We start from the raw sequence: 27,726 nt of genomic DNA, 5'->3' as shown, positions 1-27,726 counted from the left end.
TTTAAAATATATAATATAATCGGATTTAGCAAACCAATCCCTTTTCATGAAACTAGGCATTTTGAACAGTATAAAATAAACATAAAACAGAATTACAAAAAAAGATTGTTTTTAAACTTCTCTGATACTATGGTGTTAGAGCAACAATTCAATCACTAAAACCATTTGCTCCATTTTCTCATCAGAGGTATTCTATATCAAAGAGCGGATTAAAATTTAAGGTAATGGTTTTACTATGGTATTAACCAGTTTAGCAGTGTATTCTGTGGAGTTTTCTAATAACATTAAATCATTTTGTACTGCACGATAAGTATTACCTGGGTGCCTCCTGACTACATAAAGAAATGAATTAATTTTATTTATACCCTAAGGACTTAGGTACATAGGTGATATGCATTCAAGTTCATATTTATACCGCATAAGATAAGTGCATAGTTATTAACAGTCACAAATAATGAAAGGTGTAGAACCCGTCTCCCTCCACGACGGTTATTATGCACCTCGCGTAGATAATTATGTTTTTAATTAATATCGCGTCATTAAATTACCTTGCCTTGTCCATTCTATACAATATTCACACTTAATAAGGCGTATTCACATTAAGTTTTTAATGGTACTTTCCTCTCATCTGTCTCATATAAATGCCAATGAGACTGCAGTTACGATAATTAGTTTTACTGTCACCTTCCACGCAATACGCAATATCGAGTATGAGCTAATTGCATGCAATGTACCATTAGTTACATGTTAAGTGTATTTCAAGGAGTGTTGTATTCATTTTTTTATTTTAAAATTCCTTCAGAATTAAATGGAAACTTGAATACACGTAGTAAAACAACAGAAAAAAAATTTAAAACAGCATTACATACAGGACGTTTTCAGAGTTATTTTAACGTAATGAGTTTTTAATCACGTGACAAACTAAAAAAAATATAGGTATAATAAGTTGTACACATTTAAACAGGTGATCGTAAATGTTTGTTGTTATTTATCTTTCAAAATCAGTTACATTTTTCAAAAGACATATTACGGACAGCAGCTTTTCTTTGTCTGTGTTTGTGTTATTGGTATTTTTATCAACCGAAATAAAATGCCATCATTTATATCACAAGTATGTTACCGGAAAAAAAACTATGACCTTCAATTTTGGTCTGCCTTTAGACTTAGGATTTATCCACACTGGCCTGAAATAGTGCGATTATTACTGAAATCGTTGGAAGTATTCAATAAAATATACTGAAATATTGGGGAGAAATTCGAGAAATTTCAGAGATACTTATGAAAAAAGTTTCACTATCTGATCTCAGAGCCACATCTTTAAATTTAAATCTAAAATAGATCGAGAGATATCAGTGAATTAAAATATCACTTATCTCAGGAATTTTTTGAATGCGATTTAAAAAGAATATGCTCATGGTATCCTGTTTTTCAAAATGAAAGTGTGTGTAAGCCGCCGCTGTTAGTTCTTTACGGCATCTGACCAATCACAAGCAAAAACACCTACGTCTGAAAATCCCTCTAAATTTTGAAAACTTGTTTATCTACTAATCTTCCTGTTGATACTATAAATACTTGTTGTAAGTGTTACTTTAGTAACACATTCATATCATCGTACATAATTCTATCAAGTTTTAAAGTAATTTAGATCACATAATATGGGTTGCTTGTCAGACGAAACCCGGAATTCACGAAACGCATTGGCTTTTTTTACCTGCTATTCATACGTTTCAGCCTTGTATTCTCAATTGATTACGCATTAAAAATATTAGTTTCTAAAACTTTTATGTTATAAGTCCGTTCTAATTCAGTTAACATTAACTTTTTTTTGGAGTTTAAGGTATTGATTGAAACTTTCACTGTGTACAGAAAAAAATAACTATTATAATATTTATGACACATAATGTAGATATGGTAGGAAGGGTTGATTCAATTTTAATGTTACATTTAGCTTCAGTTCGCCTTTCTTTTATTTCAACGTCTGGTATCTGACGCAGACTCCTAGAATCTGGAATCATGTTCGTGTGAAAAGATCCAAAGAAAATCGGCGACAAATAAGCTCAACAAATACCTTTACATCGTTTCGACATCAGTCTCATTGTCTCATCAGGTGCACAGTTGGGTGCACTACGATGTTTCTGATGGAGCAACCGAGTTTTTTACACATAACGTAACTAAGCTAGGCTTGATTCATTTTCAATATTGAGTTCAGCTCCAGTTCACCTTCCTTTTATTGCAGCGTTTGGTATCTGACGCAGTCTCATACTTGACTCCTGACATCTGGAATCATGTTCGTGTGAAAAGATCCAAAGAAAATCGGCGACGAAGAAGCTCAAAACAAACCTTTACATCGTTTCGACATCAGTCTCATTGTCTCATCAGGTGCGCAATTGAGTGCACTACGATGTGATAGACACGATCTGTAAGCACAGTGGAGCAACCGAGTTTTCTACACATAACGTAGCTATGGTAGGAAGGGTTGATTCAATTTAAATATTGAGTTTAGCTCCAGTTCACCTCCCTTTTACCAAATCTCTTATAGGTAATTTATTAACTTTACTAATAGGTAAACTTAAGACTTAATTGTTGAAACCATATTGAAAGTTTCTTACAAAAAACAGTAACACTACGTTTCGAGATCTGCAATCTGATCTCATCGTAACGTATGCTTGGTAAAAGCCAATGCGTTTTGTAGATTCCGTGTTTCGTCTGACGAGCAACAATATTGTGTGATCTAAATTACTGTAAACTTGATGGAATTATGTACGATGATAGAATGTGTTGCTTGAGTAATATTTGCAACAAGTATTAATATTATCAACAGGAAGATAAGTAGTTAGAAAAGTTTTCAAAATTTATATTGATTTTCAGACGTTGGTGTTTGTGTTTGTTTTAGTCAGATGCTGAAAAGAACGAATTCTACAATCTGATCTCGAAACATAGTGTTATTGATTTTTTTTTATTTCACTGAACGATGGCAAATGTCCGGAAAAATCCTGTTTCTTTCACAATCCTTCCATCGTCAAAAATAAACTTCAAACCAAGAAGTGATTGTTATCTATTCTAACAACAAGATAACAATCTTCAGCTAAATCTTCATTAAATTACACAGCTTGTAAGTGTGGCTCTATAGAAGCACAAGGTTTCCCTTTTGTTGGCGAGTAAGACCGCCAGCGCCAGGAGGGAGAGGTCCTGTTTATACAGACTGTAATTACCGTACGACGCCGGTGTTGGCGATGGCCGCTATATGGCTAGGTGTTGCTGCTGAGCACTATGGTTAGTAGCCATAGCATTACATAGCATTACGGAGATGAGATAAGAATGACAAATTACAATAGTCAGAGTGTACAGGCCACAGACTTTTATAACAGCTGATACGTGAAAATGTTCTTCCTTACTTTGAATCTGTACAAGTAAGATTATTAGGGCATTTATATACTGTACCTAATAAGTTGTGGCTGTAGTTAGTTAAGAAAAAGTGTAAGTTTTTCAATGTAGACTTAAATAATGATTTGTATTTACTATTTACGATACAATATTCTTAGTTTGTAAATGTTGTATTTCCTTTCTGTGTACTAAATTACAATGTGCATATATTTGAAATTGAAATACATTATCATGGCAAAAGTTTTGTAGCGCTAAGGTCTGTAGCATTGAAAGCTACTTAAACAAAATGGGCTTAAAGCAAAATGTATACTATAACATTATTCAATGTGAAAATATAATATAAAACAATAGAATATTTAATTATAAATAATTTAAATTCAGTAATAAAACTTGTAACTGGTATTATAATAATACCGTGTAGGTCTCAATCTTTTTGAAAGTAATGCAAAGTTTTATTAGATAACCCAGTTAAAGTCTTTAGATTTTTTAAATTGTTGAATTTTCTATTCCCTGACAATACTGTATATAATGTGAAATAAGTAGCAGTGTTTCGGACATTTGCTTTCATTTGTAGTCATCTTGGTGTGTATATCCCCATATGTTTGAATTGTTTACGTTTTGCATGCTTAATTTTATTTTTATGTATTTGGAACCTGAAGAAGAGAAACAGATACTATTACTCGAAACGTTGTGTTCGTGTTGTTCACAACAGTGGCAATTTTACACATTGCTGTGTGCACAAATCAGTGACAATTACGCGTTGGGATGGACTAGGTTCCTGGAGTTAATAAACGGTTTAGAGTAAAGTAGGCTCTTCTTATAAGGTATAGGCAAAATTACGATCGTCTCTGCAAACAATCTAGGGATACACCATCCGTACAAGGGATATCTATCCTTGACTATCTTAATGCGGTGTAATGATAGAATCTATAAGCTATAGCTGGACTGTGACCTCTGCCTTCGTGCGGCGACACACACATTATCCAGAGGCAACACCTCGGGCCATTCAATTAATGGAGTATGTAGTCGAAATAGGCAAAGAGAGACAAATATATGGTACTAAACATTTTTCTGTTCTGACAATCTTCTGTCATCTGACATACTAAAATAAATCTTACTACTCAGTTAATAAAGAACAGAAATCGACTTTCTCTTGTACAAAATCTTTACTAATTTAGATTTTTTTAATTCTAGTTAATCATCTTTATAACTAAAATAAATGTATTATTAAATAAATCAGAAGTTGGAGTAAAGTAAATAGTACTACTAAGTTTGTCAATGGATTATAATTCTATGTATTTTAGGATTTAAAAATACATACGTTGAAATTTTGTATGGCTTTATAAATAACCATGCCCTGTTATTAAAAATTTATAGAGAGAGCATTTTTAAAGAGAGAAATTCAATAACTTAAAAAATAGTACACATCATGACACATTACTTAATGCTGTTAAAAAGATCTTGATACAAAACCAACAACAGCTAAAAATCATTATCTTTTGTAGTATGTGTTTAAGACTATATCTAATCAAGTCACTTGTTGTTTTGTATTTTGTTGGTTCTATTATGGTTGATAGCTCTTTATGTATTGTGTTATTTACCATCAACAAGAGGTCCATGGTATTTAAAAACTTAAAAAGTTTTTAAGTTTTAAAAAACTTTAAACTGCATTAAAACTTTAAAAAGTTCGAAACCATCAAAGTAATCCTGCTTAAACACTGATTTGAAAATTTGGAAACACGAATCAAAATTGAATGTTTCTTCCTTTTAAAACATTTAAAGAATTGTAAATGGCTGCAAATAAATAATAAAATAACACATTTATCCTAAAAAATACACTGACACTGTAACGCTGTATTACATAAATTGTTTTTGTTTAAAAACAATGCATAATAATGTAATGAGATTGTAAAAATCCTCTTCCAGCCTTCCATTTACTATCAAGGACCAAATATGGTCCTGAAGTGATCCTGACTTACCTCTTTGAGAATATCATGAAGGAAATGATCCTGACAACCCTTTAAGATTAGTTTTACCCATGAATTAGTCACTTATGATGCAGCTCAAAACTCCACAAATTCAGAGTCTGCATCCCGGGTTTCGTCGTGGGGAGAAAGCGGTACCACTTTTCCTTTCGCCCGCGGCCTGGGCCGTGACGAGGATGTCCTCAGCCGGTCAAGCTCCGCCGCACGGGGACCGGCCACTGGCCATCTCGAGGCAAGTGCCGATCAGGAAGTCCTCTGAACAACCAACAATGGAGCCTGGAGGCTACTAAATCACTTTCGCTGCGCTGCTCAAGATGTCGACTGCTGTTTCCTGCTGCTCTACAGAGAATTAGTTATAGTTCAATATCGATTTCTGAACTGAGAAGGTTTTTTATAAAGGATAACTGTGAAGTGTGTAAACTCAATGATTTATAGTTGGACACGCTGTGTTTTATTTTATGATTGAACTTTATCAAAGAGCCAGGGAGTGTTGCAACTATGTGAGAACTATCTCACCAGTATTTATATATCGCGTCTTCTAACTATCTGAATTATACACTGACTGTCAGTACATAAAAAATAATTAACACTAACGATATCCTCATGGAATTGTTAATACTTAAGGAATTAGTTAAGAATTAGGATCCAAAATGCAACACTGCACACATTTATTAAGACATAACCTAAGAATTTGAAGTTTTAAGGCAATACTGCTCACTTTTTAAGGCATTAATTAGGTACTGGACTTGGTAAGGCAATATTGCGCATTTATTAAGGCATGACTTAAGTAGTTCAAATATTCCAATACGAATTTGAAGTTATATAAGGCAATATTGCACACTTTGATGGCATTACTTAAGTATTGGAATTTATAAGGCAATATAGCATATATATCAAGGCACTATTTGCCTGATTAGGAGCTTTCAGATTGAACCAAATCGTAAGTACTCATGTAAATGATATACAATTCTCTAAAAGACGTTGACTGTGATGAACTGATTTGCCACAACTTTGGCCTGCCTAGTTATATCTATAAACTATACTGTTTTTATCGTTACTGCTGGTTTAATGATTGTATTTAAATTACTATTCTTCCCTTGACAAAAAATACCTTATATAAACAATAATTGAATTCCTAATCCTAACTAATATGTCAATATTTTTGCATTTTTACTATAAAATACTATTGGGCCACAATGTTCGTGTTAATTTACAAACATAGTTGTTAGATTAACATGTTTCTGTATGATTACTATGTATATATAAACAAGTCAAACTTATGGCACATTGAATGTATCATAATGTGATATTGAATGTGTCATTGAATGTAATATAATAAATTATATCAAGTGTGCAGTAACTTCTTCAGCTTTGTCTGTCCCTTTTCTGAGATCACTAATTCAAGCAGTAACTTCCCTAATGATAAATCTTAAAAATAATAATGGTTGTATCCACAAGAAAGTAATGTATATGAATAAGTGCAAAAGTTATGGTTATGTCAATTTCATTTAAGTTATTAATTGTAATCTACCAAATATCAGTACACTTGCAATTTCATTATATACTTTTTAGATGTTTTAATAATTAATTTTCTTGAGATCTTGAGATTTTTACATTTCTTGTTTGTAAGTGTGATATTATTGTAATTATATTTTACTCAATTAAATTAAATGCAGTATCAAATGTATGCATTTAAATATTTTCATGCATATAAATATTTAAATAGTTTACTCATAATTACTAAATAAAGCAGTGTCACTCATATGGAATATTATCTACATAAAACATCTGTAAGACAAAGAATCGTGTACGTGTACTTTTTGTGGCTGGAGAAGCATAGTTTTATGCACTTCGTGAATACAGAATAATGGAGATGACTGTTACTAAATGGGGCACTATTTAGCTTAGAGACTGCAGAAGCATAATGACCTATCTAGTTTTTGTACGGCTGGCTTTCCTTTCCCCACAATTAAGTCTCGAAAACTGTGATACGCCCTAGGCTTGCTGGATGGATTTGCGCCAGAATACATTATTAGGATTTACGTTTCACTGTAACATTTGGAAACAGAAAAAGAAAAGGGTTGGCCAGGAAGTGCAGGACGAGGCAGAGAATATATAAGTTTAAAACACAGAGGTTCCGAACCTACCAATTTTGTGATCTGTTAGAAACAAGAGAAGCGAACCAGTGATTTGTCAGTTGGCTCGGAGATTCACAGGCCAATTATATGTGAAAGGTATGACGTTTGAGCGAACAGACAGATCCGCGGATAGCTTCCTTCCTCTCTCCTTCTCTTGAGTGGAGCGTGATATATTACATACAGCAGACTCTTTGGTATTTTGTATTGCACGTTCTCTCTAAGTATATAATTTCTGTGCAGTAACTATTACTATTCACTGTTCTTGCACTGACTCATTGTCATAGATACATACTAGAGTATAATGTAATAGATACATACTGTATATATTAACCATATCTATATCCGCGATGGTTTACTAGAACGCTATTGAATATAAGAATTCTATTTGACCTTGAATTTGTTTGGCTTCTTCCAGAAAGAAAAAAAGTATCTCTTAAGTAAGAAATGGCCAGTTTTGATCTACATAGCTTGTAATATCTGCTTTTATGGCAATTCTTGCTACCAAAGACCAGAAAACACCGTAGAAATAAGATGTTTTTTGACAATCTTAATTTCTTATCAAATACCTTAAGCTCAAACATTGTGGAGTACCATCCAGTTGTTTTGATGAGAAACAGATACAGTCACGTTTTCAGCAAATCGCGTGAGGGTTGTAGGGGGTAGTATGCTATTCTCAATTGCTTGAGGGGATTAAAACGCAACAACCACCACTGGACTATTTTGGTACGGGCTGTTCTAGTGCAGCTGGCCCTACTTTGGAGCCTGCCAGATCGATTGAGGAGGATTAAGAGAGTGAGATGAGCAGATGGGACAGATAACTAATTCCCGGTACTTGGAGTGGAGGGGGAATGGGCCAGCGGGCTGCTTATCGCAGGAAAGGTAAGAAAAAACAGTTAACGCTTATGCGATCTAGCGGTCAGAGTTTGCGATACTGACGCAAGCACAACCTTAAGCTAAATACTTACTAACAGTTGTCGGCGCTAAACTGGGTGGTCTTCACACATACACTGAAGGCCTATTGGAAGAAGGATACAATCATGAATCGAACACACACCAGTACCACTTCTCATTATAGCTATGAATGTGTGTGTGTGTCGCCTGTTGTGGAGACATTTGAAAGCGGCGGTGACACGATTGAAACATCTTCCTTCCCATAGGTCAATGCAAACCGGGGGCCGTGGTCGCGGCCGTGGAAGAAAGTAGGAAGCAAAGAGATATGGTTGAGACTCTCCGGGAATTGTGTCATTGTTGACCTGGGCTTCCACTGCCTTGTAACCCGTTTCCTTCTCCACACGCACAGTCACAATAGCGCCGGCAGTTTGACTAAACGGGTGAGTAATGTGACACAATAGCAATTGTCTTAATACAATTTATTTTTAATACTACATAAGCCAACAAGCTTAGGACTAAATTTATTCACAGATGTAATAAATAAATAAATATTTGTATCAGTCTTGTCGTTTGTTGTACATATCAGTCTTATCAGTTTCTTCTCTCTATATATTATCCTGTGATTTATGTTATCTACCCCAAAAAATCTATTAACAGAGAATCTACAAAAAAATATTCATAACTAAAACTTCTTTGCTTCTCAACTTCTTTAACTTGTTTTATACATTTATAATATAAAAACAAGTTTTGAATAATTTACTGACTCTTTTAAATATTTGTAAATATTATTAATTAAATATAATGTAATTGTAATTTAATCAAATTTACTATCGACAGCTAAGAATTACAATGCATTCATTTTATGATGTAAATGAATCAACTTAATTTCAATTCTCTTATGTCAATGGATCTTTTGACAATAACATACTCAGACTTGCAGTACAGACTGTTGTTTAGGGGTTGCCGGATCCTGAGGGAGGCGGCTGCTGCTGCATCTGCGAGTAGCTGACGCCTGCTGACGACTGCTGAGTGGGCATGGGCTCGCTGCTGACGGGGCAGAGGCAAGGGACGAGCTGCACGTTGTGTAAGGTGCCTTGCATCGTTGGCGGCATCGGACCCATCTGCAAGCATTCATTATTTATAAGTCAAACAAATCGAGGTATTGTGTTTTCATTTAAACGTAGTACTGCATTTACTTACTGTATACAATACAGTATGCATTATTTGAATATATAAGTTTTACAACATGTTTTTTAAAAAGCATTAAGCGTTTCAGAGTGTGTTTTCAATTTATAACCAGGGCATTTATCATATAAGATATAGACGTGACATGTCATTGTTTTTAAGGTTATCTGCAAGTAAATTTGATTGTTTCGTTCATCTTATTGTTTTAAATAAGTTTTAATGTCGTTAAAAATTGTAATTCAATACAAAATGTCGGTGTCAAAAACAATATTTTTTACATGTTAACTATGATATATGAGTAACAAACGTTAAACATCTTACACAGCCTTTTGAAAAATTTCACTGGAAGTACATTATTTTTAAAATAATATTACTTAAATCTATGTCAAGTAAAATGAGTAATTAAATAAAACAATAGTAAAAATAAGCAAGATAGGTGACAAATTTGTAAGGCGGGGTTTTGTACCCCATTGGCAGTCGTCAGTTTAATCAGTCGCACTAAATGTTTTTAGGGGGGAAATGATTCCAAACCATTTGCAATTTTTTATATAAATCAAGTACAGAGATGAAGCTTTACCCTACCGTAAGGTAATGGTCAAATATTTGTATTTGTATTAAAATGTCACATGTAACTCAATATAAACTATTTTCGACTAATGCCACTAATCTCTTCTTTTCTTCATGTATATGCAGTGTAATATGTTCTACACGTTTCTACGTTTATATTGTGTTCACAGATCTAGTTTTTTTTTCTTTTTTTGCAGTATAAACACACCGTTATCCCTCTTATAACACACCAAATGCGAGAGTATATTCCGGATATACCGTGCCACAAAATTTCGTTCTTTTTAGTTAGATTTTTGGTGGTTTGAAATTAACCTTTAACTTTTTAAACCCCTTATATGTGATAGTATTAATGTTGTGTTATATTTTTAAAATATGGTTATGGAGATCAGTTTTTACGAACAAAACGTTTAATGAGGCTTTACTATACAAAATAATGTTAGGTAAAATTGTAAATTGATTCATCACGATTGTAAAATCCCAAGCACACTAAATGATGGAGTTTAACTTACCAAAACTAGAGTTTATAATATTATTATTTCAATATCAAAATTTTAACACCTCTTAAACGCATAATTTTATTTTAAATAGTACAATTAACTGGTTAAATAAATAACCGAATAATTCTAATTTTAAAAGAAATACAATTTTTAATGGTCTATCCTCTTTGAGTTCTTTGATGGCATAAATGAACCAACGGATCTTAGGCTATTAACAGAAATATACTTAATCTTAGATCTTGTTACATTATTCAAGTAAATATACTTGCTTCACAGTAATACGAATCTAGCCGACGAATATAAGTAGCTCGACGAGCACAACAGCCCACCCTCAACCTTTTTTTACTTGAGATCACCGACGGGCCGAATCTCCCTTAACACGCTGTCCAAACGCATCATTAATTGTAAAAGGAAAGGTAGAGAGACCGGCCGCGGCGCGGCGCAGAGATAAGGGAATCTCCATAGTCAATGAGCAGTGGAGAGGCAGCGTGTGAAAGCATGCGGCAGCGGCACGGCTCAGTAGAGAAGGAGAGGCACCCATCTCCGATGTGCGTCTTCGGTCGTGAGATGTCGCTAGCTATGTACCACTTTCCGTTCCCTCCTCTCCCCCCCCCCCCCGCCCACTAAACACCCGGTGTCTGCCTGGGCGATCATCCGACCTAGGACCAACCGGAAATAGATAAACCCTTTCCAATCACCATTATTTCAACTAGCCCGGACAGTAAAACAAAACCGAACCGAACCGCTCCAGTCTACCTTTTTCAATTCCGTAATGACGTGTGGGCACTCCGTGATCACCGCCTGCAACAGTTTTTCATCTCTCCTACCAACCACAAGATGACAGCTTTACATCTCGACCGTTATCCTTGTAGCATCATACCTCGGATGTAACCTGTTGGGTGATTTATTATAGGCGGAATACGAGATCACGATTGATCAGGTTTCTTGTATACCTAAATAAACTAACCGAGATCTTCAGTCTTCGGCATCAGAAATATTTAGCGCTTTCAACTGTGAACAACAATTATTACACTACATTACACTGGAGTTTTTGCCATTAGATTATTAAAATTCACGATAGGTATGGTAACTTAATGGGTACTCTTAGTTCAGTTACCAAATGCACTGATGCAATACCCAAATGTTTGAAACAAAGAGTTGCCAACAACACAACTTGAAAAAGATTAGTAGCAATAGTTGATAATAAAATCCATAATCATAAAGAGCCTAAAAGTAAATAAAAAACCAAGGCATACTACCAGTGCATTTGTATAGTATTAAAGGCTGTTAAGGAATTTTACTTTAACATTTTTTTAGCAGGAATGAATATTTTGTAACTTATTTCCACGTTAGTTAGTATAGTCCCAGATTTCAACTTACTTTTAAATATGATCTTTAAATAAAATGAATTACTAAGCAAGCGAAACAGTTCGCGATTCACCAATCCCTGATAAAATACCCTATACAGTATAATAACTACATGTTTAATCATATATTTTAGAGAAATAATTAGTTTGTTGCCAAAGTCTGAGTAATACTCGTTCATATACCTGCCAGAACAAATTGGAAAAGTTAAATAGAGTAATGTGTATATGTTATTTCAATATACAGTTAATCGGAACGATCCGTAATGTTTTGATGGTACTAACTTTTACTCTCACACTTGTAGGATAAAGTTTTTCTATTGGTTTTTTTATTCAAGGTGCAACTAGACTGTCTTCTCCTGATCAGCTGATAATAAAAGAGGGGTTTCAAAAACGGGCCGTTTTATTGTACTAATTTAGCTCCAACAATGCTATTTACGTAGGGTAACGTAATCCACAAATCCAATATAACAGTAGTTTGAAAAGTAAAATATAATTTACAATTGGCAGTTTTCCTAATTTTTCTTTTGTTTTATAGATAATCGTGTAAATGGGAAGAAATATAAAAAATCATTAAACTAACGATAATATGTTTTATTACAGTCTGATTTTTTTACAATTACAACGTTATTTTTTTATTATGACTATTTGATAGGACGACAAGAACGCAAAACACAAAGTTAGAGACCTTTTTTATTAAAAAAAAAGAAACCTATCATTTAGACGAGTAACTGGCCATATTCATTGTTACAGTTCTTTGGCTTATGCGGGAGTTATCATGACTCCCATGTATTTCACGTCTCACATCAACTCGTACATCGCTTATGCAGTTACATTCTTGAGGTGATTAAATTTAGATGGCAGATGCAATAACCGTAAAGTCTGCAAGCCACACGACCGCCAGCTGAGACCTGTCAGAGATGCATGTTACGGCAGAGTCGCTCCATCGTCACTTATATAAGCGGAAGAACACTTTTGTAGGGGTTGTTGCAATATGGCTCCTGCGTAAATAAACATCTTCTCTCCAAATAATTCAAACTAAATACGAGTACCATAGGGTTTACTACAAATAACGTTGCAGATTTCAGATGCTGCACTAAACGGAAGGTAAAATTGAAGCTGAACTCAATATTCGCACCATAGTTTACTTGATAGGATGACCTACGAAAAGGTTAAACTAAATAAGAGTTTGATTGTTCATGACCTGAGTTAGTAACTGCATATTAAAATTAATTCACTATAATTTCTCGTTTGAATTGATTTATGTGTCCTACCATCTCTGTTATGACTGTTTTAATAGAAAAATCCACTGCTAACAATTGTTTTAAAGTTCTTTTTGACTGTTTTAAAGTTCTGCTAACAATTGTGTACTTCGGTCGGAATGTATCAGCTATCGCTCTACTTTTACGTGTAAAATCATTTCACTATTAACTATACCTCTCTCTTAAACTGTGATGCATACTGTAGAGTAAATAAGAATATACTGAACAAAGAATCACTGACTACCTGAGGTTGGTAAGGCACAGCGACTGGTAGAGCCACCGTCATGTGAGGATTGCTGTCAGACTGGTACTGGGCAGGTGCCATAGGCCAAGAGTTGTAGGGCTCCGATCTAACCGTGAAGCCTGGTGGTGCAGGTCTGCAATAAATGTAGAACATAAATAACCCAACACAAAACGCTAAATGTCCTAGGAGAGTACAAAAAATACAGTTTTAAGATAATTTATATAGTTTGTGATAATCAATATCAACTTAAAACAACACCTGCTATCCAAATAGTCTTAGGCATAAAGCAAAACGTAAATGCTCATAACAAATTTGAAATAGATTTATAACTTAAAGATGAAGAAACATGTTGTCCACAGCAGAAACAGTAATTCAAGTAACTGAAATGATAAATTCAACTATGCCGTTGCAATCAGCTAACTGCGTAATTAGTTGATTAAGCCATCGGCAGTGCCTAATTAGCGTCATTGGCACGTAGACGCGTTGGTTTACGGGCAGCACGCACAACCGATATGGCGTGTGTGTGGTGGTCGCCAAAGTCAGGGTTACTCACGTACACTACCGCCTCCTCGGAGAAATTGCCAAATTTATAAACTAATTACAGAAATTGCTCACTGCGTGAATTGCATGCGTGACGATTTTAAATTACATAATGAACTTCCCCATGCATGCCTTATCAAGCTCATTAAATTGGGCGAAAGTCGCCTCTATTTTAAATAACATTAATGCAGCCTAATGTTCTTGCATTGGAATATCATTAAATGGACATTTCCTCAATTATTACATTCCAATGCTTCCAAATACTAATTTTTAATATATTGCTTGGACTTAGAAAAGGGGAGTACATATTTTGACTATGGTGATAAACATCTCAACTGAACGTCAACCATGACATCCCCGATTTGATCTCATAAAATAAACCTATGGAACAGAGTGTCGAATTACCCAATAAGGTGCAACGAATCTTTAGAACTGACTTTAACTGTAGCTCAAAATGTTCCTTTTTCACGAGGAAAGTGTCAGGCCATACTCATGAAAGGAACACAAAAAGTTATGAGGCTGACGCAATGATAGTGAATGTCTTGGCTAACCAAACGTTTGACAAATTATACTGCAGATTTTCTTTTGTTTGAACACATCACTAGCGTTGTTCCTTGAGCCAAGAGGAACCTATGCCAAGTTTCAAACCTCTAGGACCTTTCTATCAAGAATTATCACAGACAGACAGGCAGGAAATAATCAGTCAATAAAGAAGACATCCAAACATATATTGTTGGTATAAATAATATTTAAACATCTCTAACTTATGGATCAACATGTGGCTCTGCAAAATAATTTCTCAAAACAAATACCAAATACTTGTTATAGTCGTACATTTATTTGAAAGTAATTGCAAATAAATTACGGCCTGTGTGTATTAATATTTTAATTTGATAATTCCGTCTGACATAGTAGAGTGGCATTTGTAAACAATCTTACTGTATTTTTCAGGAACTGTTTAAATATTCATATTTCGGTGGCAGTCGCTGAACAACAGCGGATGATTCTTCCAGCATTTCTTGAGCAGAAGGAGAAAAGCGTGATTCACCTGTCGAAGTCCACAGATGATTTATGCGCCACTGCTTCCATAATATCGAGGGGCCATCTTAAACTTGGCCGGCACAAAAAAGGAAAGTGGACAAAGATAATTTATGGCGTCGGGTTCCGCTTATGTTAAAGCTCTTACATTGTGATGACCCCTACTAACTAACACGGACTGTGTATCACAACTCCGGCTGGCTTCGCTGAACAAGGAGGTCAGTAAGTCAAAGGACACTCAAAAAGTATATGTTAAGGTTTTTGGTTAAAAGTTACGTATTTCAGAGTCATAACCCTTTAATAAAAATTCCTTAATACTGATTAATAGAAGTATTTGACCGGTTCATGAGAAATATATAGGCTATTAGCATTCAAAATATGAATTTTTTCCAGAATTTAAAGGATCCTAAAACGGCTGAAAATAATACTTTGATTTTTTCAGTTATTCGAATCGAATAATGACTTTTGAAGTGACAATTGGATATTTTGTGATCTTAATGACTTGTGATTTAGTAAAATTACTTTTTAATGACATATAAATTTACTAAATACGATTTTCAAACACAATATTACTTAAGAAAATTAAATTTTTAAATAAAAATATGCCATTTTCTTAAACCAATTTTTTGTGTACATAATTTAGGCTAGTTAAATACTAAAAAATACCTGGAAATAAATCCTTAATTCTTAGTACTGTGGAATTTTCTTTAACTTTTCTTGTTTTCAGAAAAGGTTTCTTTAATGGTTGTGATAAAATAAAGTAAAAAATGTAAATGAATAAATTATGATAGCAAACCAATCACAGATTGCACCATATACAGGTTCAACCCCTTTAGATTGTATAATTAGTCTCTTCAGTTACACTTCATTGTTTAGTGCATTAAGGTTAAAATAATTATGAAGAAGTTAGATTTATCAAATTAGTTGTTTTTTTTTTTAAGAAGGCTAACTCCAAACCTTAATAACTTTCTTATGCTTAACTGTATGTTATAATTTTCAGTTCTAAAAAAATTCATAAATAGTTATATAATGTTAATGAGTCGTTTCCTAAGTTTTCCTCGTTTCAATATTGTTTCCTTCGCTCCAAAAAGAGGAATATCAGCTTCAAACCTTATACGTGAAATCCATCGAGTTTCTCGCAATGAATTTAATCATCATCGTACTGAGTAATTAAACATGTATACATTCAAATGTATTAGATTGACAAATTACACATACGCCTATACCAAAATCCCCACTGCAAGGTATATAAAAATTGACAAAAAGGTTGTCAAACGTGGTATATAATTGTTTTACTCGCTTACATGTAGGATTAAATCCTATATGACGGTCTCTGCAGACTTGCAGGAAACAAATCGGTTTTGTTACCTTTTACGGGACTAGCCGTCCCATGTCCCATTGTGGATAATCGTGCAGAACGAGAAGTCATGCTTGTTACGTGGAGTGAGCCACTCGCTATTTACACCTCCCTTGGGAGAATTGGACCGACGCGATACGGCAGCGGCAGTTTGTTAGTGGCTATTACGTACGACCTTTTACCGGAGAAGCTGTTAAATTACACGCGCTAAACCAAACAGAGGTCGTACAGTTTACCGCGAAAATTACAATACTCACGTGTAATTAAAAACGTTTGATGGGACGTCTTCACTAGTGACTCCTCTCGTGAGGCGGATGACCAAATCAATAGATTTCACAGCTGAGGTACGCTAGGGGGCGGCCCCGGTGTTTTCTCCGTGAGCGGTCGGTGGCTTCACACATCGCACGGCCAAAATCGTTGTTTATCATGGGATAGGACGGGGGCTTTCTACAGCCCACTCCCCCAAGGTCACGACCGGGGTCACATCTTCACTGGAGTGGACGCTAAATTCAAATTACCTGTAATAATTGTATAGTTTCTACATTATAATTTATCGAAATGACACGGGCGGTCATGCGCTCGCTTTCTTGCACGTTTATGGAAATTGCGATCGTACATGTGAGGATGAGCGAGCGCACACGATCACACGGGCAGGACCGGGCCCTCGTCACGAGGTCATATGGTAATTATCGAAAATACCGGCCACTCGGAGTTTGGCACGCTGAATTTTGGCGGTCATTAGTCATAAGTCTTTAATTAAAATGACCAAACTTTTAATGTTGTCATTATGTAAAGTGTGCAGGTTTCTGTGAACCATGAAAGTTTATATTTATTGGATATATCCACTCTACTTAAGCTTTGCCATATGATATTTTGCAGTATCAAGGCATGTCTTGTTATGTTCATATAGTTCTAGACAACCATTAAAAACATTTTAGGTATTCTAGGACGGACAAATTATAAGAAAGAATTCTGTGTCGATCAATACGCTATTCTGTGGGACACCGTACGCTAGTGAGTAAGTCGTAGTGAAACACCGAAGAATATAAGAATGTCAAATTGGATCCTTGAAATCATTCTAAAACTTTTCTTCAATTTTAATTTCTTTAATATTGATTTTATATGTCTTTTAACATTTCATCGTGTAGCTTGTGAGAGTCTTTTCCAGAGGTTGAAGTGATATTCTCAGCAGTCCACTCAGATAGATGCCAACATATCATTTGATGGCATAAAACAACAGCTTAGAAAGGTAACCAGTGTTCAGCAAAATCATATGTATTTGTGTAATGTGCAGCACCATTTTCTTCTAATTATAATGGCAATGATGGTATAGCTAAATTCTAGACTCTACTACACTCATCGTATGGACAGGTAAATAGCACACAATGGGGGTTCAAGGTGAAGAGGTCACAGATGAATCGCGTAATTCCCTTCTAGGGATTAGCAAAGGGAAGCAATGGGACATGAGACTCTGAGTGTAGGTCAGAGGTCGTCCGAGATGAGATCGCCGACCAAATTGTCGTGAGCCCCCAGTCAAAGTTTCCAACTGTGCTGGCTAACTGCTGGCGACAATTCAGGGTCAGGAATAGACCACGGAGGATGTCGGTAGATTACATCTTGTGAAAGTTCGGAGACACAGACGATACTGTACAACTTAGCGAGGCTGTATTGCCAATATAGAAACCGTATAGTTAGTTCCCTTCTATTAATCTCTGTCGTGCAGGTTTCCATTATGCCCTTGGCTAAATATATAACAAATATGATTCTTTACACTATTGGTAGTAAGATGGTCAGTGTAATTATCGTTTTATTTAGGCAACATATTCGTGGACTAACGAGATCTTGAACGAAAACCCTACTTTGTTTAAGTACTTCTGAAGTTTAAAGCACGATGCAGTCCAAAATTCTGAGTTCAAAGGATCTTCTTGGGTGTGCCAAAAGCTGATCAGATACTCACACAATTTACAATGCACCTATCTGCAACAGTAATTTAGTCAATAATATTTAAGATATACAAGATTAATGCAATACTTCATACTTACAATTTCTTTTCAGCGTTCGCACTGCTACTCGAGTAGTACCAGAAGCCATGGCTGAGCGTCAACTCTCCTATCAGCACTGCAGCGAATATCTGCAATACGAGATAGTGGGTTAATAATATTGTAAAGTAAAGAACAAGCAATGTTAAGTACGCCAAACGACGTGTCTTCGCTGCAACACTGCAACAGGATTCGCTGAGTTCCGTGAGAAATGGCATTCTTGAGATGTCCTGCGAACAGATAGAAACTGACAGACAGGCCAAGAAATAAGGCAAAGGAATTTCTACATCATCCCGGCAAACAAAAAAATGTGTCAGCCTAATGAGTGATAAGCTTCAATGACGCTCAGACAAATTCCATTATTGGAGATCAATCTTAATCAGCTTGTTCTTGTCTTTATAGAAATAAAATATTATGCAAAATTTTAAGTCCACAGATGAAAATATATTTCTCGGGATATCTTGCTACATGATATGTTTACATTTTTATCCATTAAGTTGGGTTTCATAACAGTGTTTAAATAATAAACGCATACTCCTTAAGACATCAAAAGATGATGGTGTAAGTGTGTTGGGGCAATTAAGTTAAGTGTGTTAATGTTGTTAATGTTAATATGTCTATATTAAAACCTCATATGGTGTGTTTAGTTTGTGTAAAAATTTATTCATTCTGCTATTTCTTTCATATAACTATTTTGTATAATGGTTACCCAAAAAGCAATGTAAAACTTTTGGCTAACGCTCAGCCAAATTCCATAGAATAACAGCAACACTATCGAACTCAGAGTTGTCTACATCAAAATTAAGCATCATGTAAAATTTCTAGTCCTTGAGTCTGTACGTTTTCAAGATGCAGATCGACAGGCAGACAGATTAAAAGACCGACAGAAACGAAATTTGTCCAACCCCTCAAGTGGTATTAATATTAATATGAATACAATTTTTGTTGTACCCTCTGAAGTGATAATGAAACCGTTCCTCGTAAAACAAGTTTAACGTTTAAAACTAATTTTAAAATTTTTAATCGGATTTAGGAAGAACCACTGAAGGTTTGACCTAAGGTGGGCTTAGGTAAATCATATTACTCTTTCATTTTTTATGATAAATTTACGTAGATATTGCTGAGAGCTATTAGCTAAAAAAAATTACACAACCCATTACTCGAAAACCAGAGCAGGACTAAAAGCTCTCTGCAGGAGAAAGACCACTAGTGCCAATTGTTCACTGACAATTCCCATTGTTTCCTTTAATTACGGCCTGTCTCAAAGTTCGGACTGAGGTGTTCTCTCTCGGCCGGACTGAGACTTTCCTCCAACACCGGCGTGTAATTTAAATAAACACTTAATGGTTTCGTTCGTGAATCACCACCTAGCGAGGTCCTGCCCCATCCTGTAGGATCAGGATCTTCTCGACGATAGGCCACGCTTATCGAGACTTTCTTACTGCATGAAGAGTGAAAACTCTAATCTTAGCACCTTCGTTACTCGGTGTGAAGGATGGAGTGTGCCGAATTGGTAACGAGATGATATCCATAATTTTCTCTTCAACATGGGTTTACTTGGCAGTGGTAGAAGTTATTAGTGATTATTATTGGCAGTACCCTTATTAGTGATTAATATCTTTATCTCCTTTTTTACGATTGATTTGTTCTAAATGTTGATACACTTGACATGTACTCTCTTATATGTCAACTGTTTCGTTTGAGCTAAAACTCTATTTGTTGTTTTATTTTTGTCCAGTGTAGGATTTCTGTATAAAGAATTCCTCCTTTGATCAGTTTTTAATTCTAATTATTCAATTTACAATTTTACATAAGTTCACGCATGTACTGACGAGTAAGCCGGAAATGTGTTCCGATCACGTATCTACAACACGTTTTGACTCTACTTCATAGTCATATACATAGTCATATTATTGTTACATAACAACATTCATCTCCCTTTTTGTACACCATGCAGTTTCAATGTAAGAACTAGAAATAAAAACTGAACATGAGGGATTTTGGGTACAATTTTTTTTACTGATTGAGGTAGACTCAGTAAAAAAACAGTTAACTTACTCATTATTTTAATAAATTTACATGGTTATAAAAGTAAGCCTGGCAGAAAAGTGATACAGCAAGGCCAAAAACCTAGCTCTGAAGGGGCTAAGAAACATTGACTTAATGTTGAAGAGACAATTTAAGTTTCAAAGTAACATTTTGTCTCTTTTGCCTATTTTGTTTGATAAGAGTTAAATCGGGCTAACTATTTATTCAAATGTGCATACTAATTTGTTGTATTATTGCTCTTGCTTCATATTTCTTACATCAAGCACAATATAATACTACCTCTGAAAACTACTGTTTTGATTCACCATAAATCAAGCTGAATAAATGTTTGAACTTTCACATTATTAAATTAATTAAGAAAACATTTTAACTAATAAATTTTGGCCCCAATCTGTGTATTGTAACTATACAATGATTGTATTCAAACAACTTCTAATATTAGACTTGTAAATTTTTAGCAGACAAATATTCAATCTGTTATATATTTGTAAACAACAAAGCCATAAAGTGTGTTTGTTTTTATTCATATATAAAAAGTTACTTGCAATGCCAGTCCTGTTAAGGCAATAATATTTTAAGTTTGTGAGTTGGCTTCACGTCAATAGTTTTACTTAAACTGTGTACTATATAGTGAGATTGTGTATATAATATATGTACGTATATGTGAGTGCTACATGCGTAAGCCAAGTCTATACAGATAAATGTTATAAATTATTCATTAAATGTGCCATGATAATTAACAAAATTATTAATTGACAAGGTCTACTAATCTGTACTAATCTTTTTTGTAGACAAGGTCTAAAAAAAAATTGTACTTTTTAAGCAGACAAGTATAATTCATCTTAACATTTTGTTTAGATATAACATTGGATTCCTTACTATAAAACATTGGCACTGGTTTCAACTTTAAACGATCCAGCTGAGCTTGAGAAACAATTATGGTTTAATAAATAACTGATAAATTCGATCAGTGAAGTCATACACATGACGTTGAAATTGAAGTCGATGTATAGGAATTATGATGCGTAGAATAATTATAATAGTATTAGCAATAGGGATTTTGGCTGGTGGCCTCGACGCACGCATCCCCTTGAGTGCAGATGCCAGCCCGGCATCTGCCGTTTTACATACCGGGTTATTTAGCAACGTCTGAAACTCAAGACAAGCACTAATCTGTGACAATTTCACTATATTATATGTTTTTGGTATCAGTTTTCTTGTTACGACATTTACAATCTATGTATACTAATGATATTAGGATAAAATAAAAAATAACAAAAATAAGAGTTTGACTGGTGAAGTGCACTAAGCAACTAATAGGGCGGAAATACTATCAATCTTATTCACCTGCACTTATGTATATGGTCTTGCAGTGACGTATATAGAAAATTACATCGGGGGAGAGAGGTGTAAAATACCCTCAAAAATAGGGCCTCGGGAATCAACACCCAGAAAATTGTTGTGCTTTAAGGTCTTATAAATTTGTTCTAGGCTAAAATAATTACTGAGTCCAATTTTAATATTTGTCTTTCAAAATTCGGGGGAGGGGCTTGAGCCCCCTACGCGCCCCCTTATATACGCCCATGGGTCTGCTTGTATGTTGGTTTAAAACTACCTGGACCTCAGTATTTGCTAATACTATATGTATGTGCTTTGTAGTATAGTTATTTAAAAGGATTGGCTAATGCCTTCAGTAATTCATTAATACTTAATCAACTCTGATCAAAGAAACTTCATTCAGCTTGAACTTGTAACACGTTTGTTTCTGCCTTGATAAAGACAACCTGTACGTTCTTTCTTATTTTTTACAGTCTAATAAAATTCGTCCAGTATAATAAAAATGCTCAAAAACAGTTTTACTGCAACCTCAGGCCAGCACTCGTGGATCAATCGTGTGTCAAGCCTCGCAGACCAAGTATTCGGGAGATTTGAGATGTAAGATTAACTACTGAATTTTATAACTCTAGATCTTATTTGTCCTAATTATCGTTTAATTTACACCAAAATTGTAAAAAATGTCCTGAAGTAATCCTCGCTAGCTTGTTTGAGATATATGAGTATTTCCTATGTGATAGCAATGATTACATATTGTGAGCGTTCTATAGTTTTGGTATAATTTCAATATTCCAATATACTGCCAGAAAGGTTAATAACCACATTTTTATGTTACACCAAATATCGTTAACAAGGATAACATTGGAGAAAACTCAAAAGGCACTGCATCATTATTCGTCATTTCAAACCGTTAAGAATATTCGATATAAACGTAAAAATAAAACATGCAATTGAAAGACAAATCGATCGGAACGAAATCGCAGTAAGATTGCAATTGTGTGGTTTGGTTTTCGTGATTTTGGACTGTTTACGGTACCGATCGAGAACGACAGGGTCAGGGCCTCTCGACCTCCACGGGCCAGTCGACCTCTGACCCCCGCTGAGTAACAACGATCGTAAACAATTTCGTCCTTTTGGACCGTAACAAAGTGATTAACTTTTGCATAAATTTTCCCGGAATGTAATTAGTTTCTAATGGTGTCAGTAGCACGGTCAGAACCTATCAGTGGATTGTAACTCGGTTGTCAGTGCTGATTCTCAACGCTACCGTGTGTAGCCACTGTGGTGTTTGTTCTGGACTGTGATATAGGCGGCATTCATCGTAGCTGTGCCATTTAGATTGTCTCAAATCATGATTCAAATTATTTACATTAATTCTGTGAATTTGGAATGATTTAGCAGGATTTTTATTTTTTCAGTATATTGGCGGCAGTTCAACAACAAAGTCAGCCTCTCTTGGTTTAGAACTGTATCGATTGCCTCTGGGTATTTGAAACAATCAAGTCTAAGAAATTCACTCACGTTGGATGTAAGCTACGTATGCATGACGTTGTTGCTTAATCTTGCCACAGAAAATATTTTGTGTTCATTTTGTTAAATTAATTGGCTAGGAGCTTCATAAATCACGTCAGTAGGTTTGAGATATCTCCATTGCTAATCAATTAATAGATTCAATCTGTAAGTCTTTCATGTTCTTATCTGGCCACTTCGCGTTTTACTAAGGGCTCACTACCCTCCGGACGGATCTCGTACAGTAATAAAACTACACATGGTACAACAACTCATTTCGTTCATAATTATATGAAAATTGTGAATGTGTTTACAAAGGTTTGTTTTATGAGAAACCGAATTAATCTGTCACAGCGTAGGGAAAAAACAAATATCATAGTCTTTTAAGGGTCAGCCTGAAGAAGTGGGTAGATTTTGTGACCACTGAAATATTATTAATTTATTCTCAATACATCAAAAACTGTTTGAGATACAAAAATAGTGATAATAGCAATTTTAGGAAATGTTATAAGTATTACAGAACACTTTTTATTGTTCTATGGGTGTATAAGTAACAGAGTTGTGAATTTTTTAAAGTTTAGACGGCCGCCATATTAAAACGAAATTACGTACCAAGCTGGCCCATGAACTTAACAGAAATTTATAAAATAAATGTATGTACCAATTTTGAATTTATTTAGACTTTTTTGCTACAGTTATCGTTTTTACAAGCTACGTTGTATATATTATAATGTTATATATAATATATTATGTAAATATGATATAGTTCGGTAAAGTTTTCTAGACAAAATGTCTTAAGTACTACAATTAGAACAATTGTAATAGGCAGATTTGATATAAAATCTAACGCTACAATAAATTAGAGAAAGAAGACATGAAACTAGTTTTAAAACTAAATTCTGTAGTTTAATATGATGTTTGAGATACAAAAATAGTGATAATAGCAATTTTAGGAAATGTTATAAGTATTACAGAACACTTTTTATTGTTCTATGGGTGTATAAGTAACAGAGTTGTGAATTTTTTAAAGTTTAGACGGCCGCCATATTGAAACGAAATGACGTACCAAGCTGGCCCATGAACTTAACAGAAACTTATAAAATAAATTTATGTACCAATTTTGAACTTATTTAGACTTTTTTGCTACAGTTATCGTTTTTACAAGCTGCGTTGTATATATTATAATGTTATATATAATATATTATGTAAATATGATATAGTTCGGTAAAGTTTTCTAGACAAAATGTCTTAAGTACTACAATTAGAACAATTGTAATAGGCAGATTTGATATAAAATCTAACGCTACAATAAATTAGAGAAAGAAGACACGAAACCAGTTTTAAAACTAAATTCTATAGTTTATATATGAGTTACACTTGAGGTGTCAGAGGCGGCTCATAGAAACCGTGAAAGTGATGGATTCATTGAAACTCTACCACTGTAGAAACAATACTCTATCAATCACGTTGGGAACTGCCTTATCCGAAAGTAGGTCTGCCGTACATTATCCGTCGTACCGGAGAGAAGATGTCTCCTGAATAATTTATTGGAACGTGACTTGTTTCTGTTGTCCTTTGGCGTTCGCGTGCTCAGCAGTAACGTCCTGCTCGGAGAGATCCTCCTCTGGCGAAGATACTGCAACCCTCGCGGGGTCCTCACTGTATCGCTCAGTTCCCAGAACCATTAGGGCGAGGTGGAAGGTGGATAAGATAGTGAGGGAGAGCCTGCGGCCTAGAACTGGAGTGCTGTAGTGCTGGAGTGCTGGAGGGAGGTCACGAAAATCCTCCTATATGGCAGGTGCAGGATCTGGAGTGGCGTAGTCCCTTCATTAGATGGTGACCTTTAGAAGGTCGAAGAGGTCAGTCGTGATCACGTTCATACTTTTAACTTGGTGCTAATTAATATATCTCGCCATCGGACACACCATTGTGATCGTGGCTGTACTTCAATACCGCAGCAAAAGATTATTCGCACAGAAAGTCGTACTGTGTAAAGTTCATCAGTGATATTGTGTGAATCGCTAAAATCATCGAACGCTTGAACTGCATATTAGGACATCACTTTAAATAAAACTACAGTTATTAACCTTTTCGTTGTGTATTTTGCAAGAAAGGCTTGCTTAAATTAAGTAAGCAGTATATATTTAACTCTCCAGTTATGGAATATAGAAGTTTACAAAACTTGAAGCACCAAACTTAATGTCCAAAATCTATTTTTGTGTTATTTTACCTCTCTCTACAAAGCACAAAAGGATCAATTCACAATATTTTTAATTGGCCGATATTCGTCCTATAAAAAGATTTTCATCGTACGACCAATATCTTCATCACGAATCACTTCTTGTAAAATTCATTAACCCGATTACTTCATCTATAATGTATGCTAAATTCCATAGTGCTAAATTACATGGTTGTTTACAATATTTTGAATAAGGACTTTCGTATAGTTTATATGTTAAAATGGCATAGCTCATAAAACAATAGTTAAAAAAATTGTTTAATAGTTAATTATATTTGGAATTCCTCTTTGGATACCAACAGGGTAACGGCGATACTTAATGTAACTTCCGAATCACGAGATGCGGTCGGAAGGGACCTAACACTAATCATACAAATATATCTGATTCATTGATTGTTTGATTGATCAGGGTTTGTGATTTTGAAAACAATATCTTTCATACTAAGCTAACTTTGCAAAAATTTGCTAATAGTTAAACAAAGTCATAATTAATGGTACATTTTCCATTTTGATCCTATGATTCTTTACTTTTGTTTGCTGAAATGGAAATGAAAGTAAAAGGGCAGTAGTTAATGAAATTTCAATTAGATAAAACGAAATCATTTTGAAAGGCGATAAATGCTCAAATATCAATAAGCACCAATATTTAGGTATTTCAGTATTTCGTGTACCCATGCTCAGATACTACGAAAAAAAGCTGTAATAGCTCATTTTCCCAACTGTAATATACTAAAACAATACAAAATCATTTTAAAATTAATTTACTGAGCATTTTTATATTTTTATGTTATAAGGAGAGCATTTTTATACTTACGAAAACAAAGGTACTAGCTTATCTTCTGTTCAATATTATAAACACAAATTAAACTCTTAATTTTGGCCATATCCATTTTTATGGTACACAGTGCGGGTATTATAGTGATCAAGGTTTTATGTCAACATTTTTGGTTCTTAAATTTACGATGACCGTGGAGTATACTGACAAACACGTCATAAGTGATCCAGTAAATAAAACGTAGTAATAAATATTAAGACTCGCATGCGTGTTTTGATACGAAAAGACAAAAAAACCTATAGAATACAACAGAGAAAAAGGTCTGTTAGGTGGTACAGGCCTACTACGGAAATTATTAAGGAGGTGGAGGATTGAAGGTTTGGAGTTAATATAAATGTATGGTTCGTGGAGTATGTTGAGGATGGCAGCCATGAAATTTCAGCCCGGTTTCAAAAATTACACCATCGATGAATAAATAAATAATAATAACTAAGTTAATAAATCACTCTCTTATTGGCAAAAACATAAACTGGCTTTTGAAATGAAATATATTGACACATTTTGACCGTAAAATGTGGGTAAACATGACAAGCAAATCTGAGTTTGGTTCCGCTTCAGGCAGTGATTTAGGCACAGCCAGGGTTAGGCAACTGACCCAAACGGCTGATTGCTGGATACATACAAATCGAATGCGATGATTTATGAAATCTCGGGGATGATAATGCAGGAGGATTCGCCTCTTCCCCGCCATTTCGTGAGAACGGCCCTGCCCGAGGAGGCCATTTCGCGGGCCGGACTGAGCCGTAGGGGTCAGCACGAGATATTAAGCTCTAAACTCATTAATTCGCTAGCAATACTGTTCAAGAGGAGGAGGAGCAAGTGGGTCAAGGCAGTGAGTGGGCCACAACAACTTGCCCTGGGAGACGCTCACTGCTTGACCTATAGGGTCACCGAGTACCGCCCAGTAGAACTACAGTGAAAGAATGTACTTATGTGTACTGAAAATACGTGGAATTTGGGGATGGTGATTGATAATGAGCCTAAGTTAGGAAATAGTTGAAAAGGACAAAAATGTATACATGACAATGTATAAAATATAACGATCCTCATCATCTAGAACGATCCTTCCACATAGTCACTTTATTTGTTTATAGTTTCTTCCACATCCCAACACTTTCTTCCATAATACAATTTTATAATGCAATCATTTTACTTTTACTAATTATTTATTAATATAAAAGTAACAAATCTTTAATTGTTATTTCAAACATTAACCTTTTACATAACATGTATTCATTTATATGAATACATAATCCTGATTGAGACTA

The 27,726-nt window shown here is 34.8% G+C and overlaps 1 protein-coding gene across 1 annotated transcript; it reads right to left on the bottom strand.

The window, feature by feature from the left end:
- Window positions 1-9,338: 9,338 nt before the first annotated feature.
- On the bottom strand, window positions 9,339-25,069 carry LOC124357223. Its single transcript, XM_046808810.1, has 4 exons — window positions 24,944-25,069; window positions 18,495-18,721; window positions 13,518-13,650; window positions 9,339-9,519 (listed from the first exon to the last, which is right to left on the bottom strand). Exons 1-4 carry the CDS (start codon window positions 25,067-25,069, stop codon window positions 9,352-9,354), a joined length of 654 nt encoding a protein of 217 aa, XP_046664766.1. The 3' UTR covers window positions 9,339-9,351.
- Window positions 25,070-27,726: the final 2,657 nt, after the last annotated feature.

This window comes from Homalodisca vitripennis, chromosome 1 (assembly GCF_021130785.1).
Source record: "Homalodisca vitripennis isolate AUS2020 chromosome 1, UT_GWSS_2.1, whole genome shotgun sequence".
NCBI classification, from domain to species: Eukaryota; Metazoa; Arthropoda; class Insecta; order Hemiptera; family Cicadellidae; genus Homalodisca; species Homalodisca vitripennis.
This window is presented reverse-complemented; position numbering and strand designations above follow the sequence as displayed.

Bases quoted from the DNA above. Each gene is read 5' to 3' on its own strand.
- LOC124357223 (XM_046808810.1), bottom strand. From the start codon at position 25,069: ATGGTTCTGGGAACTGAGCGATACAGTGAGGACCCCGCGAGGGTTGCA. The intron at 18,722-24,943 runs GTCACGTTCCAA...ATCTGTTCGCAG, and splicing joins CCAAAGGACAACAGAAACAA to GACATCTCAAGAATGCCATT. The intron at 13,651-18,494 runs GTAAGTATGAAG...CATTTATTGCAG, and splicing joins GCGAACGCTGAAAAGAAATT to ACCTGCACCACCAGGCTTCA.